The sequence below is a fragment of the Nerophis ophidion genome, linkage group LG02 (assembly GCF_033978795.1).
Source record: "Nerophis ophidion isolate RoL-2023_Sa linkage group LG02, RoL_Noph_v1.0, whole genome shotgun sequence".
In the NCBI taxonomy this organism is placed as follows: Eukaryota; Metazoa; Chordata; class Actinopteri; order Syngnathiformes; family Syngnathidae; genus Nerophis; species Nerophis ophidion.
In genome coordinates, this window is record NC_084612.1 from 81,606,620 (window position 1) to 81,624,928 (window position 18,309).

The 18,309-nt window shown below is 34.4% G+C and overlaps 1 protein-coding gene across 1 annotated transcript in view; it reads left to right on the plus strand.

Annotated features, from left to right (window-relative positions):
* The window catches only part of LOC133548268 (cadherin-8-like), a 244,397-nt gene that overhangs the window by 157,344 nt on the left and 68,744 nt on the right, over window positions 1-18,309 (plus strand). Inside the window, exon 7 of the mRNA XM_061893585.1 lies at window positions 7,510-7,760. Within this exon, the coding sequence (XP_061749569.1) occupies window positions 7,510-7,760 (251 nt within the window). The remainder of the gene's footprint in view (window positions 1-7,509; window positions 7,761-18,309) is intronic.

Here is an 18,309-nt window from a genome sequence, read left to right on the forward strand (position 1 = left end):
ATGAAATTGATTTAAAAAAAGATATTATGACTTTCATATTGTTCAATTGTTGTTTTTTCATTGTAAAATTCAGACTTTTAAAAATGTATTTCTGACTTTTTTCCTGAAATAATTGTAGGACGTCCTTAAAAAAGTTAGTTATTTTTTGTTTTTCCTATAAATACAAAATAACATTGTAAAAATTAAGACTTATTTTTTACCAAATAAAAGTAACAACTTTTTTCCACATTATTGGACAAATTCATTTTTATAATATTTGAAACATAAATATATATTTTTGTAAATTAAGACTTTTTTTTGGTTAATTTCTGACTTTTTTTGTTTTTGTTTTGTTTTTGGTATTCTTTCACAAAGCAAAATGATGGGTTATTGTGCAGTTTTGACTACTTTCTCATGTAAAAAATAAATAAATCACATTAATTCTTACATGAAATGTTATTGTTTTTTTTTGTAAAATTCTGATTTTTTTAAGTTTTTCAAATTTCTGATAAAAATTGTAACATGTCGTCAAAAAAGTTTGTTCTAATTTGTTATTCTTATAACATGACTTTATTAAATTGTATGAATTTGATTTAAAAAAGATATTATGACTTTCATATTGTTCAATTGTTGTTGTTTTATTGTAAAATTCAGACTTTTAAAAATGTATTTCTGACTTTTTCCCGATATAATTGTAGGACGTCCTCAAAAAAGTTAGTTCTGTTTTGTTTTTCCTATAAATACAAAATAACATTGGAAAAATGTTGACTTTTTTTTACCAAAATAAAATGACAACTTTTTTCCTCATTATTGGACAAATTTATTTTTATAATATTTAAAACATAAACATATTTTTTTGTAAATTAAGACATTTTTTTGGTTTACTTTCTGACTGTTTTTTTTGTTTTTGTTTTTGGTATTCTTTCACAAAGCAAAATGATGGGTTATTGTGCAGTTTTGACTTCTTTCTCATGTAAAAAATAAATAAATCACATTAATTCTTACATGAAATGTTAGGTTTTTTTTGTAAAATTCAGATTTTTTTTACTTTTTCAAATTTCTGATAAAAATTGTAACATGTCGTCAAAAAGTTAGTTCTAATTTGTTATTCTTATAACATGACTTTATTAAATTGTTTGAATTTGATTTAAAAAAAGATATTATGACTTTCATATTGTTCAATTGTTGTTGTTTTATTGTAAAATTCAGACTTTTAAAAATGTATTTCTGACTTTTTTCCGGTATAATTGTAGGACGTCCTCAAAAAAGTAAGTTCTGTTTTGTTTTTCCTAAAATACAAAATAACATGGGAAAAATGTTGACTTTTTTTTACCAAAATAAAATGACAACTTTTTTCCTCATTATTGGACAAATTTATTTTTATAATATTTAAAACATAAACATATTTTTTTGTAAATTAAGACAGTTTTTTGGTTTACTTTCTGACTTTTTTTTTTGTTTTTGTTTTTGGTATTCTTTCACAAAGCAAAATGATGGGTTATTGTGCAGTTTTGACTACTTTCTCATGTAAAAAATAAATAAATCACATTAATTCTTACATGAAATGTTATTGTTTTTTTTGTAAAATTCAGATTTTTTTAAGTTTTTCAAATTTCTGATAAAAATTGTAACATGTCGTCAAGTTTGTTCTAATTTGTTATTCTTATAACATGACTTTATTAAATTGTATGAATTTGATTTAAAAAAGATATTATGACTTTCATATTGTTCAATTGTTGTTGTTTTATTGTAAAATTCAGACTTTTAAAAATGTATTTCTGACTTTTTCCCGATATAATTGTAGGACGTCCTCAAAAAAGTTAGTTCTGTTTTGTTTTTCCTGTAAATACAAAATAACATTGGAAAAATGTTGACTTTTTTTTACCAAAATAAAATGACAACTTTTTTCCTCATTATTGGACAATTTTTTTATAATATTTAAAACAAATATATTTTTTTGTAAATTAAGACTTTTTTTTGGTTAATTTCTGACTTTTTTCACATAGCCTGTTTTTTGTTGTTGTTGTTGTTTTTGGTATTCTTTCACAAAGCAAAATGATGGGTTATTGTGCAGTTTTGACTTCTTTCTCACGTAAAAAATTAATAAATCACATTAATTCTTACATGAAATGTTATTGGAATAACATTGTGAAAATTAAGACTTATTTTTTACAAAATAAAAATGACAACTTTTTTCCACATTATTTTACACATTTATTCTTACAATATTTGGCTTTTCAAAGACTAAAATAAAAATATGTATATATATATATTTTTTTTTTATTTATTTATTTATTTTACTCAAGGGGACTTGTCCAGGGTGTGACCCGCCTTCCGCCCAATTGTAGCTGAGATAAGCAGCAGCACCCCCAGCGACCTCGAAGGGAATAAGCGGTAGAAAATGGATGTATGGATATTTAACTTGGGACTTTCCACGGGCCGTATTTTGGACGCTTACGGGCCGTATCTGGCACGCGTGCCGTAGTTTGGGGACCACTGGTTTAGGCTGATTTAAAAAAAAAAATCCTATTTGTGTCACTTCGGGGCGAAAAATCAGATTTGGTGTGTTATTTGATTAATTAGAAAAAAAAGAAAAAAAAAACGTAAAACATTTTTGATTATTTTAATCGATTAAGAAATGTTACAAATAGTAATCGTTATTTATTTGAAAAAAAATAAAAATAATATATATATATATGTGCCTTTAAATAGACTCCCTTTTTAGACCAGTTGATCTGCTGTTTCTTTTCTTTTTCTTCTATGTCCCACTCTCCCCTGTGGAGGGGGTCCAGTCCGATCCAGTGGCCATGTACTGCTTGCCTGTGTATCGGCTGGGGACATCTCTGCGCTGCTGATCTGCCTCCGCTTGGGATGGTTTCCTGCTGGCTCCGCTGTGAACGGGACTCTCGCTGCTGTGTTGGATCCGCTTTGGACTGGACTCTCGCGACTGTGTTGGATCCATTGTGGATTGAACTTTCACAGTATCATGTTAGACCCGCTCGACATCCATTGCTTTCCTCCTCTCTAAGGTTCTCATAGTCATTATTGTCACAGACGTCCCACTGGGTCATTATTGTCACCGATGTCCCACTGGGTCATTATTGTCACCGATGTCCCACTGGGTGTGAGTTTTCCTTGCCCTTATGTGGGCCTACCGAGGATGTCGTGGTGGTTTGTGCAGCCCTTTGAGACACTAGTGATTTAGGGCTATATAAGTAAACATTGATTGATTGATTGATATATATATATATATATATATATATATATATATATATATAGCGGTGGTTGACTTGGTATCGTTAAGAAGTCCTGTCCCTTCCCACCCTCATCATTTGTCGAAGATTATCTCCTGGAACTTCTTGCGCCGTCTCACAGTTCAGATGTTCCAACTTTAACGAGATAAAAAGCCGTTAGTTGACTTCCTGCGGCCGCCTTGTGGCTCCAGTCGTTAAAGAGGCAACACTTATTGACCAAACTTGTGGCGGGGGAGAGGACGGCGAGCGGTGGAGGATATTTGTCTGCTTTTTAAGCTTTTTATCAGCCGGCCCTCAGGCCTGTGCAGGAATGTCAGGGCGGGACGACGCTTTCACCCCGCAGGCCTTAACTCGACTTTCAAGTCTCCTAAATGTCCGTCTGGATTGGATGCTGCCACTGGGGAGAGGATGGAGATGACATTTTGAAGGCTGCCAGGGTCCTGGACCACCTAACTTGCTCTTCCATTTTGACCAAATATTTACTCGATGGCTCATCAACTAGCATGCAAGTGTAAAAAGAAGTGTACAATTCATGGAAAAACATTTTTTTTTTCAAAGACAAAGTAAAAACACTAAAGATTGTCAATGAGTTGAAGTCTTGAGAGACTTACTGGAACATTGTTTGATGGTTTGAACTCCAAGTTTGTTTGTTTTCTACAATAGAGGAAAAAAATACTTCTAATGAGGAAAAAAGGCAATAAAAATACGAATTAAAACATTATCAATTTATTAATTTCTAATAACTAGACTTGTCCAGGGTGTACCCCGCCTTCCGCCCTATTGTAGCTGAGAAAGGCGCAAGCGCCCCCCGCGACCCCGAAAGGGAATAAGCGGTAGGAAATGGATGGATGTGTAAACATATAAACAAGACTTAGTTGTTTTTTTTGTTTTTTTTTACTTAAAAAAATAAATAAATTGTACATATATATATATATATATATATATATATATATATATATATATTTATTTTTTTGTTATTAAGTTAATGTAGAAAGTCACTACTTTTCTACATATAATTAATAACTAATTATAATAAATTGTTATTTATTTTTTTTTTTTTTTAATGTTAGATTATTGTTGATTACATTGGCGGACAAAATGTAATTGTTTTGTTTTTGGTTATTAAATATATGTAGAAACTGACATTTTCTACATCAAAATAATAACCAATTAATTAAAATTAATATATATAATTTATTTTAAATATTTGATGTTATTTAATTAGTTTTTTTAAGTTAAGATATTGTTGATTTATTTTGCCAAACATAATACAATTGTTTTATTTTTGGTATTAAATATTTGTAGAAATTGATTTTCTACATATAATTACTAACCAAAATTAGTTTTATTTTTGGTTATTAAGTTAATGTAGTAAGTGACTACTTTTATACATATAATTGATAGCCAGAAATAAAACCATTTCATTTTGTTCAACCAATAAATCTAATCAAAAATGTAATTAAATACAGTTTATTTTTATTTTTTAAATAATAAAAAACTTGTTTCTATTTTAAAAAACAAAATTACATTAAAAAAAATCATGGTCAAGGGTAATTATATATATATTTATATATTTACCCTTGTGATAAGAGGGCGACTTGTCCAGGGTGTACGTCGCCTTCCGCCCGATTGTAGCTGAGATAGGCACCAGCGCCCCCCGCAACCCAAAAGGGAATGAGCGGTAGAAATGGATGGATGGATGGATGGATATAAATACATATTTTTTAAGTAAAAAAAAACGGTCTTTTTTATATGTAAGTATTATATAGTATTTATATATATATATATATATATATATGTAAATAAAAGTAAATGTTTTATTTTTATTTTTTATAGGAAAAAAATTTAAAAAATAAAACTCCGAGCCTTTTTTATATGTAAATATGATATATATAGAAATAAGAATCAAAACAAACAATTTGTTGCAGGGTCAAAAAGAGACCATAATCCATCAAAGTTGTAAATAACAATTAAACATTGTTAATTGTCAAGTCAGTGTAAAAAAAAAAAGTAAATCACTGTTAAATAAAATAAAAATGTGGACAGTCCGAGCTTTAATGACAAGGGAGTGATAATGCCAAGATTGGTGATGTGTGCAAAAAAATTAATAAATAAAAAATGGAGAAAAATATTACATTTTAAAAAAAAATACCATAAAATATACAGTTCTTCTTGCTTTACACAGAATTAATGTAAGTTGAAAAAACACTTTTATCTTTAAAGAACATTTCTGTAGACTGAGCTGACATTACCATAATATTTACTGGCTTTTTAAAAAATTTTTACAGTAAATATGCGCAATACAAGTTATATACTAAAATACACTTTTTTACTGCATAAGATAGTGTCTCTAAACTTTTGACGGGAACATAATATTTTTTTTTATTCTCTCACGCCCCCCAAGAAGTGAATGTTTATAAATTAGTATGTGCCAAGATATACACTATTACCTCTCACGCCCCCCCACGAAGTGAATGTTTATATATTGGTATGTGCCAAGATATACACTATTATCTCTCACACCCCCCACGAAGTGAATGTTTATATATTGGTATGTGCCAAGATATACACTATTATCTCTCACACCCCCCACTAAGTGAATGTTTATATATTGGTATGTGCCAAGATATACACTATTATCTCTCACACCCCCCACGAAGTGAATGTTTATATATTGGTATGTGCCAAGATATACACTATTATCTCTCACCCCCCCCCATGAAGTGAATGTTTATATATTGGTATGTGCCAAGATATACACTATTATCTCTCACACCCCCCACGAAGTGAATGTTTATATATTGGTATGTGCCAAGATATACACTATTATCTCTCACACCCCCCACGAAGTGAATGTTTATATATTGGTATGTGCCAAGATATACACTATTATCTCTCACACCCCCCACGAAGTTAATGTTTATATATTGGTATGTGCCAAGATATACACTATTATCTCTCACACCCCCCACGAAGTGAATGTTTATATATTGGTATGTGCCAAGATATACACTATTATCTTTCACACCCCCCAAGAAGTGAATGTTTATTTAATTGTATCTGCCGAGATTATTACTATTACCTCTCACGCCCCCCCATGAAGTGAATTTTAATGTGTTTGTATGTGCCAATACGTACACTATTACCTCTCACACCCCCCAAAAAGTGAATGTTTATTTATCTGTATGTGCCGAGATTATTACTATTACCTCTCACGCCCCCCCATGAAGCGAATTTTAATGTATCTCTATGTGCCAAGATGTACATTATTATCTCTCACAAACAGTGTGCAGGGTTACAAAACAGGAACGCTGATGGGTCGGCACAAGGCACCCCGTAAAAGATGGAGAGAATAGTATAACGCTGGGGAAGGATGAGTGAAAAAATAAATCTAGACAGGGAAAAAAAAAAACACCATAGCGAAGCAACGTACATCTCAAGATATCTAGCAACAGAGGGGAGGGAGTGCGGGGCCATGGTGGTAGGCCGCAGCTCTCAGGCTATGACCATCCTTCCATCACCCCTATGGGATTTGCGTCGAGGGCGTTGGATTGGGGGGTGGGGGGGTATGGACGTGTGGGGCGGCATAGCTCGGTTGATAGAGTGGCCGTGCCAGCAACTTGAGGGTTGCAGGTTCGATTCCCGCTTGTGCCATCCTAGTTACTGCCGTTGTGTCCTTGGGCAAGACACTTTTACCCCACCTGCTCCCAGTGCCACCCACACTGGTTTAAATGTAACTTAGCTATTGGGTTTCACTATGTAAAGCGCTTTATAAATATAATTCACTTCACTTATTTTTGTGGATGCATGTTTGTGTGTTTGTCAGAGGAACGTGCTTTATCAGTATCATGCAGTAACAAGCTTTAGATCAAGCTGAAATAATGCGGTGAAATAATAATACGTTGTCTTTTTTGCATAGAATCTTATAAAACGATAAGTATTCTCTTTTATCGCACATCATTTCAAAGTAAAGTTCATATGTACTGCATGCTGATATCGTATCTGATCAATACCGTTATCAGCCTATACTCAAGGCTCCATATCGGTATCGGAAGTGAAAGGGTTGTATCGAGACACCCCGTTCTTGTCAATAATAGTTTTTTTCAGGGAGATGCATTTTATCTAAAAGGAGCGGAGCAGCAAACTGGAGACTATGTGGCTGTGGAAGGGGGGGTGGGACACGCGTACCACGCCCCATCCACAGTGGCATTTAAAGTTTAGATGACAAGGAGAGGTGTTGTGTGTTTTGAACGGCGTCTCGTTCCCGCGCCCGCAGGCTATCGACTTTGAAAGCCGGAGGACCTACACATTGAAGGTGGAGGCCGCCAACCTGCACTCGGAGCCCGGCGGCGGCGACGGGCCCTTCAAGGACACGGCCACCGTCAAGGTCACCGTGGAGGACGCCGACGAGCCGCCCGTCTTCGCCAGAGCCCTTTACACGCTGCGGGTCAACGAGAACGCGCCCGTCAACACCGTCATCGGCGCCGTCAGCGCCAGGGACCCGGACACCAGCGGCAGCCAAGTCAGGTCAGGACTCTGGGGTCACGTTTCAGGACCCCATGGAGGGCCAAATGTGGTTTTTGGATAATTGTATGACTCTTAGCTTGGTTTATTTGTGGTAATATTTCAAAAATAAGATCAATAGTCTTCTCTGTCAAAAGGTGAATTAATAACAGATTTCTACATATGCTTACACTTTTACCCTTGGGACCATTTTTGTCCTATTTTCACTTCCATAAGTACTGTTTCGTAGAGTGGGGCTTTGCTACATGTCTCAAATTTGTTTTTAGCTAATTGTATGACTTTTAGGTTGGATTATTTTTGGTATTACTGTAAAAATCAATAGGCTCCTCTGTCACAAGGGTGAATTGATAACATATTTCTACACATGCTTACACTTTTACACTTTGGGACCATTTTGGTCCCATTTTCACTCCCGTAAGTATTGCTTTGTAGGCATCTCAAATTTGTTATTACTATTTGTATAACATCTGGCTAGGGTTGGTTTAGGTATTCTTTTTTAGAAATCAATAGACTTCTCTAACACAAGGTGAATTAACAGATTTCTACATATGCTTACACTTTCACCCTTGGGACCATTTTTGTCCCATTTTCATTTCCATAAGTACTGTTTCGTAGAGTAAGGCTTTGCTACACGTCTCAAATTTGTTTTTAGCTAATTGTATGACTTTTAGGTTGGATTATTTTTGGTATTACTGTAAAAGTCAATAGGCTCCTCTATCAAAAGGGTGAATTTATAACAGATTTCTACATATGCTTACACTTTTACCCTTGGGACCATTTTTGTCCCATTTTCATTCGCATTAGTACTGTTTCGTAGAGTGGGGCTTTGCTACACGTCTCAAATTTGTTTTTAGCTAATCGTATGACTTTTGGGTTGGATTATTTTTGGTATTACTGTAAAAATCAATAGGCTCCTCTATCAAAAGGGTGAATTAATAACATAGTTCTACACATGCTTACACTTTTACACTTTGGGACCATTTTGGTCCCATTTTCACTCCCGTAAGTATTGCTTTGTAGGCATCTCAATTTTTTTATTACTATTTGTATACCATCTGCCTAGGGTTGGTTTAGGTATTATTTTTAAAAATCAATAGACTCCTCTAACACAAGGTGAATTAACAGATTTCTACATATGCTTACACTTTTACCCTTGGGACCATTTTGGTCCCATTTTCACTCCCGTAAGTATTGCTTTGTAGGCATCTCAAAATGTTTTTATTACTATTTGTATAAAATCTGGCTAGGGTTGGTTTAGGTATTATTTTTAAAAATTCAATAGACTCCTCTAACACAAGGTGAATTAACAGATTTCTACATATGCTTACACTTTTACCCTTGGGACCATTTTTGTCCCATTTTCACTTCCATAAGTACTGTTTCGTAGAGTGGGGCTTTGCTACACGTCTCAAATTTGTTTTTAGCTAATCGTATGACTTTTAGGTTGGATTATTTTTGGTATTACTGTAAAAATCAATAGGCTCCTCTATCAAAAGGGTGAATTTATAACAGATTTCTACGCATGCTTACACTTTTACCCTTGGGACCATTTTTGTCCCATTTTCACTTCCATAAGTACTGTTTCGTAGAGTGGGGCTTTGCTACACGTCTCAAATTTGTTTTTAGCTAATCATATCACTTTTAGGTTGGATTATTTTTGGTATGACTGTAAAAATCAATAGGTTCCTCTATCAAAAGGGTGAATTTATAACAGATTTCTACATATGCTTACACTTTTACCCTTGGGACCATTTTTGTCCCATTTTCACTTCCATAAGTACTGTTTCGTAGAGTGGGGCTTTGCTACACGTCTCAAATTTGTTTTTAGCTAATTGTATGACTTTTAGGTTGGATTATTTTTGGTATTACTGTAAAAATCAATAGGCTCCTCTATCAAAAGGGTGAATTTATAACAGATTTCTACATATGCTTACACTTTTACCCTTGGGACCATTTTTGTCCCATTTTCACTTCCATAAGTACTTTTTTGTAGAGTGGGGCTTTGCTACACGTCTCAAATTTGTTTTTAGCTACTTCTATGACTTTTAGGTTGGATTATTTTTGGTATTACTGTAAAAATCAATAGGCTCCTCTATCAAAAGGGTGAATTTATAACAGATTTCTACATATGCTTACACTTTTACCCTTGGGACCATTTTTGTCCCATTTTCACTTCCATAAGTACTGTTTGGTAGAGTGGGGCTTTGCTACACGTCTCAAATTTGTTTTTTTTAGCTAGTTGTATGACTTTTAGGTTGGATTATTTTTGGTATTACTGTAAAAATCAATAGGCTCCTCTATCAAAAGGGTGAATTTATAACAGATTTCTACATATGCTTACACTTTTACCCTTGGGACCATTTTTGTCCCATTTTCACTTCCATAAGTACTGTTTCGTAGAGTGGGGCTTTGCTACACGTCTCAAATTTGTTTTTAGCTAATTGTATGACTTTTAGGTTGGATTATTTTTGGTATTACTATAAAAATCAATAGGCTCCTCTATCAAAAGGGTGAATTTATAACAGATTTCTACATATGCTTACACTTTTACCCTTGGGACCATTTTTGTCCCATTTTCACTTCCATAAGTACTTTTTTGTAGAGTGGGGCTTTGCTACACGTCTCAAATTTGTTTTTAGCTACTTCTATGACTTTTAGGTTGGATTATTTTTGGTATTACTGTAAAAATCAATAGGCTCCTCTATCAAAAGGGTGAATTTATAACAGATTTCTACATATGCTTACACTTTTACCCTTGGGACCATTTTTGTCCCATTTTCACTTCCATAAGTACTGTTTGGTAGAGTGGGGCTTTGCTACACGTCTCAAATTTGTTTTTTTTAGCTAGTTGTATGACATTTGGCTATGGGGTTTTTTTAGGTATTATTTTGAAAAATCAATAGGCTCCTCTGTCACAAGGGTGAATTTATAACAGATTTCTACACATGCTTACACTTTTACACTTTGGGACCATTTTGGTCCCATTTTCACTCCCGTAAGTATTGCTTTGTAGGCATCTCAATTTTTTTATTACTATTTGTATAACATCTGGCTAGGGTTGGTTTAGGTATTATTTTTTAAAAATCAATAGACTCCTCTAACACAAGGTGAATTAACAGATTTCTACATATGCTTATACTTTTACCCTTGGGACCATTTTTGTCCCATTTTCACTTCCATAAGTACTGTTTCGTAGAGTAAGGCTTTTCTACATGTCTCAAATTTGTTTTTAGCTAATTGTATGACTTTTATGTTGGATTATTTTTGGTATTACTGTAAAAATCAATAGGCTCCTCTATCAAAAGGGTGAATTTTTAACAGATTTCTAAATATGCTTACACTTTTACCCTTGGGACCATTTTTGTCCCATTTTCACTTCCATAAGTACTGTTTGGTAGAGTGGGGCTTTGCTACACGTCTCAAATTCGTTTTTAGCTAATTGTATGACTTTTATGTTGGATTATTTTTGGTATTACTGTAAAAATCAATAGGCTCCTCTATCAAAAGGGTGAATTTATAACAGATTTCTACATATGCTTACACTTTTACCCTTTGGGACCATTTTTGTCCCATTTTCATTTCCATAAGTACTGTTTCGTAGAGTGGGGCTTTGCTACACGTCTCAAATTTGTTTTTAGCTAATTGTATGACTTTTCGGTAGGATTATTTTTGGTATTACTGTAAAAATCAATAGGCTCCTCTATCAAAAGGGTGAATTAATAACAGATTTCTACACATGCTTACACTTTTACACTTTGGGACCATTTTCGTCCTATTTTCACTCGCATGAGTACTGTTTGGTAGAGTGGGGCTTTGCTACACGTCTCAAATTTGTTTTTTTAGCTAGTTGTATGACATTTGGCTACGGGTTTTTTTAAGTATTATTTAAAAAAATCAATAGGCTCCTCTGTCACAAGGGTGAATTAATAACATAGTTCTACACATGCTTACACTTTTACACTTTGGGACCATTTTGGTCCCATTTTCACTCCCGTAAGTATTGCTTTGTAGGCATCTAAATGTTTTTTATTACTATTTGTATAACATCTGGCTAGGGTTGGTTTAGGTATTATTTTTTAAAAATCAATAGACTCCTCTAACAAGGTGAATTAACAGATTTCTACATATGCTTACACTTTTACCATTGGGACCATTTTGTCCCATTTTCACTTCCATAAGTACTGTTTCGTAGAGTGGGGCTTTGCTACACGTCTCAAATTTGTTTTTAGCTAATTGTATGACTTTTAGGTTGGATTATTTTTGGTATTGCTGTAAAAATCAATAGGCTCCTCTATCAAAAGGGTGAATTTATAACAGATTTCTACATATGCTTACACTTTTACCCTTGGGACCATTTTTGTCCCATTTTCACTTCTATAAGTACTGTTTTGTAGAGTGGGGCTTTGCTACACGTCTCAAATTTGTTTTTAGCTAAATGATTGACAATTGGCCAGGATTAATTTTGGTATTTTTTTTTTTTAAATCAATAGGCTCCTCTGTCAAAAGGGTGAATTATTACTGTATTTCTACAAATGCTTACACAAGAAACCATAAATAAATACTGATATTGACCGCTATAAAACACTTATATTCTGATACAGTTTCCCCCAATATGGGGATTTGGCTTCTTTTTGTCATAAAAAGCAATGAAAAGTAGATTTATTTTAACAATATGAATAAATCAAAATTGTTATGGTTTTTTAGATGTGTGGAAAACATCGTACGAACCTGTTTTTGTTTTGTTTGTTTTTTTGTTATGTTTTTTGCAGACGAGACCTTATTTTCAAATTGTATATACATATATTTTTTAATGATATATAATATATTAAAAAATACAAATAAAAATAAAAAAAGGACAGTTACATTTTAAATTAAATATATATTCCTCCTGCTCCTTATTCTCCATAAATCATAAAAAATAATATATTAATAAACAATAGTAAATAATTACTGATATTGACCGCTATAAAACACTTATATTGTGATACAGTTTCCCCCAATATGGGGATTTGGCTCCTTTTTGTCATAAAAAAAAAAAGAAAAGTAAATTTATTCTAACAATATGAATGAATCAAAATTGTTATGGTTTTCTACATGTGTGGAAAACATCGTACGATCCTGTTTTGTTTGTTTGTTTTTTTGTTATGTTTTTTGGAGACGAGACCTTATTTCCAAATTGTATTATTATTTTTTAATGATATAAAATATATCAAAAAATACTAATAAATAAATAAAAAAGGACAGTTACATTTTAAATTAAATATATATTCCTCCTGCTCCTTATTCTCCATAAATCATAAAAAATAATATATTAATAAACAATAAATAATTAATAATATTGACCGATAAAAAACACTTATATTGTGATACAGTTTCCCCCAATATGGGGATTTGGCTCCTTTTTGTCATAAAAAAAAGTGAAAAGTAAATTTATTCTAACAATATGAATAAATCAAAGTTTTTATGGTTTTCTAAATGCGCGTGGAAAACATCGTACGAACCTGTTTTTTTTTGTTTGTTTTTTTGTTATGTTTTTTGCAGACGAGACCTTATTTTCAAATTGTATATATATATATATTTTTTATTACTATATAATATTTTAAAAAAAAAAATACAAATAAAAATAAAAAAAAGGACAGTTACATTTTAAATTAAATATAGTTTCCTCCTATACCTTTTTTCCATAAATCATAAAAAATAATATATTAATAAACAATAAATAATTAATAATATTGACCAATAAAAAACACTTATATTGTGATACAGTTTCCCCCAATATGGGGATTTGGCTCCTTTTTGTCATAAAAAAAAGTGAAAAGTAAATTTATTCTAACAATATGAATAAATCAAAGTTTTTATGGTTTTCTAAATGCGCGTGGAAAACATCGTACGAACCTGTTTTTTTTTGTTTGTTTTTTTGTTATATTTTTTGCAGACGAGACCTTATTTTCAAATTGTATATACATATATTTTTTTTATTACTATATAATATTTAAAAAAAAAAAATACAAATAAAAAAAAAAAAAAGGACAGTTACATTTTAAATTAAATATAGTTTCCTCCTATACCTTTTTTCCATAAATCATAAAAAATAATATATTAATAAACAATAAATAATTAATAATATTGACCGATAAAAAACACTTATATTGTGATACAGTTTCCCCCAATATGGGGATTTGGCTCCTTTTTGTCATAAAAAAAAAAAGAAGAGTAAATTTATTCTAACAATATGAATAGACCAAAAATGTTTATGGTTTTCTAGATTCGTGGAAAACATCACATGAACCTTTTTTTGTTTTGTTTTTTTGTTATGTTTTTTGCAGACGAGACCTACATTTAGTTATTTTTTTATTTTTAAATTGTATTTATTTATATATTTATTTTTTTGGATACAAAATATATTAAAAAATACAAAAAAATAAATCAGAAAGGACGGTTACATTTTTAATTAAATAAATTTTCACCCCATACCTTTTTTCCATAAATCCTAAAAAATAATACATTAATAAACAATAAATAATTACTGATATTGACCGATATAAAACACTTATATTATAATAAGGTTTTTTTTTGCTCCTTTTGTCATAAAATGAAATGAAAAGTAGATATATTCTAACGATATAAATAAACCCAGATTTTTATGTTTTTCTAGACGCGTGGAAATGTGTGTAAGTACATATTTTTGTATCATTTGTTAAAGGGCAACTTAAATGTAAATGCTGAATGACTATATTTCTTTTTGTATTACAAAATTATTAGAAAAGGTAACTTAATTGAATGTAACAAATGTTATGTTTGCTTCTGCCTGTTTCAGTCATGTTACTCATTTTCGAATCGTGATCTATGTTTCAATATGTTTTTGTTAGACTGAAAATAAACCGAAAAAAAAAACCTGAAAACACCGTCCGAACCTGTTTTTTTCCGTTTTGTTTTTTTTCCACAATTGAAACTTTCTTCTCCCTTCAATCTTTTTCCTCAAACAATTATGCAAACTTCCCAACGCTTCGACCTCCGCGGGCGCTGCTCTTCCTCCACCGCCCGCCCCGAATTACAGTCCCCATTCCTCATCACGTTAAGTTCAAGAAGAGGTGCACAAAGCTTTTCATTCTCTATAATGAGTTGTTTAAGTGAAAAAAAAGTTTGACACTGAAGCAATTAAACGCCTTCGAGCGCCTGACCTTTAGAGACGGCGCCGCAGGTACCTTTTTGGCGATGGCCGACCACTTAAGGACTGCTCTCATTTCCACGAATGTGGAAAGAGAAAGTAGATTATGAGTTGAATGCGGAGAAACTTCCTCCTCCTCCTCCTCCGCGCCCCGCAAGGTCACTTTGGCGACGCGTTACCCGGGCAATTTCTCTCCGTCTCGGCATTTCATTAATTCCCCCGGCGACTCGCTGACCGCATTCCAAGCGACAACACGTAACAGGTTGTGTGTAATTGTGTGGGCACGGAGCAGGCTGCCTGTCATTGATTGGACTTTTTCTTGTCCCTTTTAAATAATAATCAATCAATCAATGTTTATTTATATAGCCCCAAATCACAAATGTCTCAAAGGACTGCACAAATCATTACGACTACAACATCCTCGGAAGAACCCACAAAAGGGCAAGGAAAACTCACACCCAGTGGGCAGGGAGAATTCACATCCAGTGGGACGCCAGTGACAATGCTGACTATGAGAAACCTTGGAGAGGACCTCAGATGTGGGCAACCCCCCCCCCCCCCCCTCTAGGGGACCGAAAGCAATGGATGTCGAGCGGGTCTAACATGATACTGTGAAAGTTCAATCCATAGTGGCTCCAAGACAGCAGCGAGAGTCCCGTCCACAGGAAACCATCACAAGCGGATCAGCAGCGTAGAGATGTCCCCAACCGATACAGGCGAGCGGTCCATCCTGGGTCCCGACGAGCGGTCCATCCTGGGTCTCGACTCTGGACAGTCAGTACTTCATCCATGGTCATCGGACCGGGGGGGACATAGGAGAAAGAAAAGAAGCGGCAGATCAACTGGTCTAAAAAGGAGGTCTACTCAAAGGCTAGAGTATACAGATGAGTTTTAAGATGAGACTTAAATGCTTCTACCCATTTATTTATAATAAATAAATGGGTTGTACTTGTATAGCGCTTTTCTACCTTCAAGGAACTCAAAGCGCTTTGACACTACTTCCACATTCACACATTCACACACACATTCACACACTGATGGAGGGAGCTGCCATGCAAGGCGCCAACCAGCACCCATCAGGAGCAAGGGTGAAGTGTCTTGCTCAGGACACAACGGACGTGACGAGGTTGGTACTAGGTGGGATTTGAATAAGGGACACTCGGGTTGCGCACGGCCACTCTCCCACTGCGCCACGCCGTCCCTAGTGGTCAATTGTACGGAATATGTCCGGTACTGTGCAATCTACTAATAAAAGTTTCAATCAATCAAAAAAAAAAAAACAACACACGACATGTTAGCAACGACTGGGCTATGATAGACTGACCACACCTCCTCTTTTCACGGGATATGTCCTCTTTTGAGGGGCTGTCCGGGTGGAGTTTCTTAAATGCCTCGAACGTCCGGCATTTTAAGTTATGGTTGTGTGTATTTTCAATGTACGTTCAGGGTTAAGAAGGGGTTGAAAAAATTAAAAAAGTGGTGCACACAGCGTTAACATTGGTGAGGGCGGGGCAGAGACAGAGAGAGCGAGAGAGTTATGATAAACGCGCATGCGTCGCCAGGCTCTGCTTTTTATCCTTTGATTAATCAGATTTAATTTTTTATTATCTATAGCAGAGGTTTCAAAAGTGTGCCCCGGAGGTTTTCCGTGTTTACTGAAGACATTGCTGTTGACGGACGCAACACGTGCCTCCAGTGGTCAAAAATGACATCACACGTATTATCCTGTGGATATCAGTAGGGATCGGTACCGTCTACTCGGGAATCGACTCAACGATACAAATGTTCAGTACTTTTGTGTGTCTGAATAAACAATACATATACATTTTTTTAGGGCTGTGCAAGGATTAAAAATTTTAATCTAAGTTAATCGCACTATTTCTCCGATTAATCGCGATTAACTGCATTGTATACGCAAAGCCCAATAATGGACTCAAAAGTAGTGTGTAGTGCAACTTTATTGGAATATTCTCCCACATCAATCAATCAATCAATGTTTACTTATATAGCCCTAAATCACAAGTGTCTCAAAGGGCTGCACAAACCACTACGACATCCTCGGTAGGCCCACGTAAGGGCAAGGAAAAACTCACACCCAGTGGGACGTCGGTGACAATAATGACTATGAGAACCTTAGAGAGGAGGAAAGCAATGGATGTCGAGCGGGTCCAACATGATACTGTGAAAGTTCAATCCATAATGGATCCAACACAGTCGCGAGAGTCCAGTCCAAAGCGGATCCAACACACCAGCGAGAGTCCCATTCACAGCGGAGCCAGCAGGAAACCATCCCAAGCGGAGGCGGATCAGCATCGCAGAGATGTCCCCAGCCGATACACAGGCAAGCAGTACATGGCCACTGGATCGGACCGGACCCCCTCCACAAGGGAGAGTGGGACATAGGAGAAAAAGAAAAGAAACGGCAGATCAACTGGTCTAAAAAGGGAGTCTATTTAAAGGCTAGAGTATACAAATGAGTTTTAAGGTGAGACTTAAATGCTTCTACTGAGGTGGCATCTCGAACTGTTACCGGGAGGGCATTCCAGAGTACTGGAGCCCGAACGGAAAACGCTCTATAGCCCGCAGACTTTTTTGGGGCTTTGGGAATCACTAATAAGCCGGAGTCCTTTGAACGCAGATTTCTTGCCGGGAAATATGGTACAATACAATCGGCAAGATAGGATGGAGCTAGACCGTGTAGTATTTTATACGTAAGTAGTAAAACCTTAAAGTCACATCTTAAGTGCACAGGAAGCCAGTGCAGGTGAGCCAGTATAGGTATATATGTATGTATATATGTATATAAAGGTATATGCAGTATAGGTATATATGTATGTATATATGTATATAAAGGTATATACAGTATAGGTATATATGTATATAAAGGTATATACAGTATAGGTATGTATGTATGTATATATGTATATAAAGGTATATACAGTATAGGTATATATGTATGTATATATGTATATAAAGGTATATACAGTACAGGCGTAATGTGATCAAACTTTCTTGTTCTTGTCAAAAGTCTAGCAGCCGCATTTTGTACCAACTGTAATCTTTTAATGCTAGACATGGGGAGACCCGAAAACAATACGTTACAGTAGTCGAGGCGAGACGTAACAAACGCATGGATAATGATCTCAGCGTCTTTAGTGGACAGAATGGAGCGAATTTTAGCGATAGTACGGAGATGAAAGAAGGCCGTTTTAGTAACGCTTTTAATGTGTGACTCAAAGGAGAGAGTTTGGTGGAAGATAGTACACAGATTCTTTACCGAGTCGCCTTGTTTAATTGTTTGGTTGTCAAATGTTAGAGTTGTATTATTAAATAGAGGTCGGTGTCTAGCAGGACCGATAATCAGCATTTCCGTTTTTTTTGGCG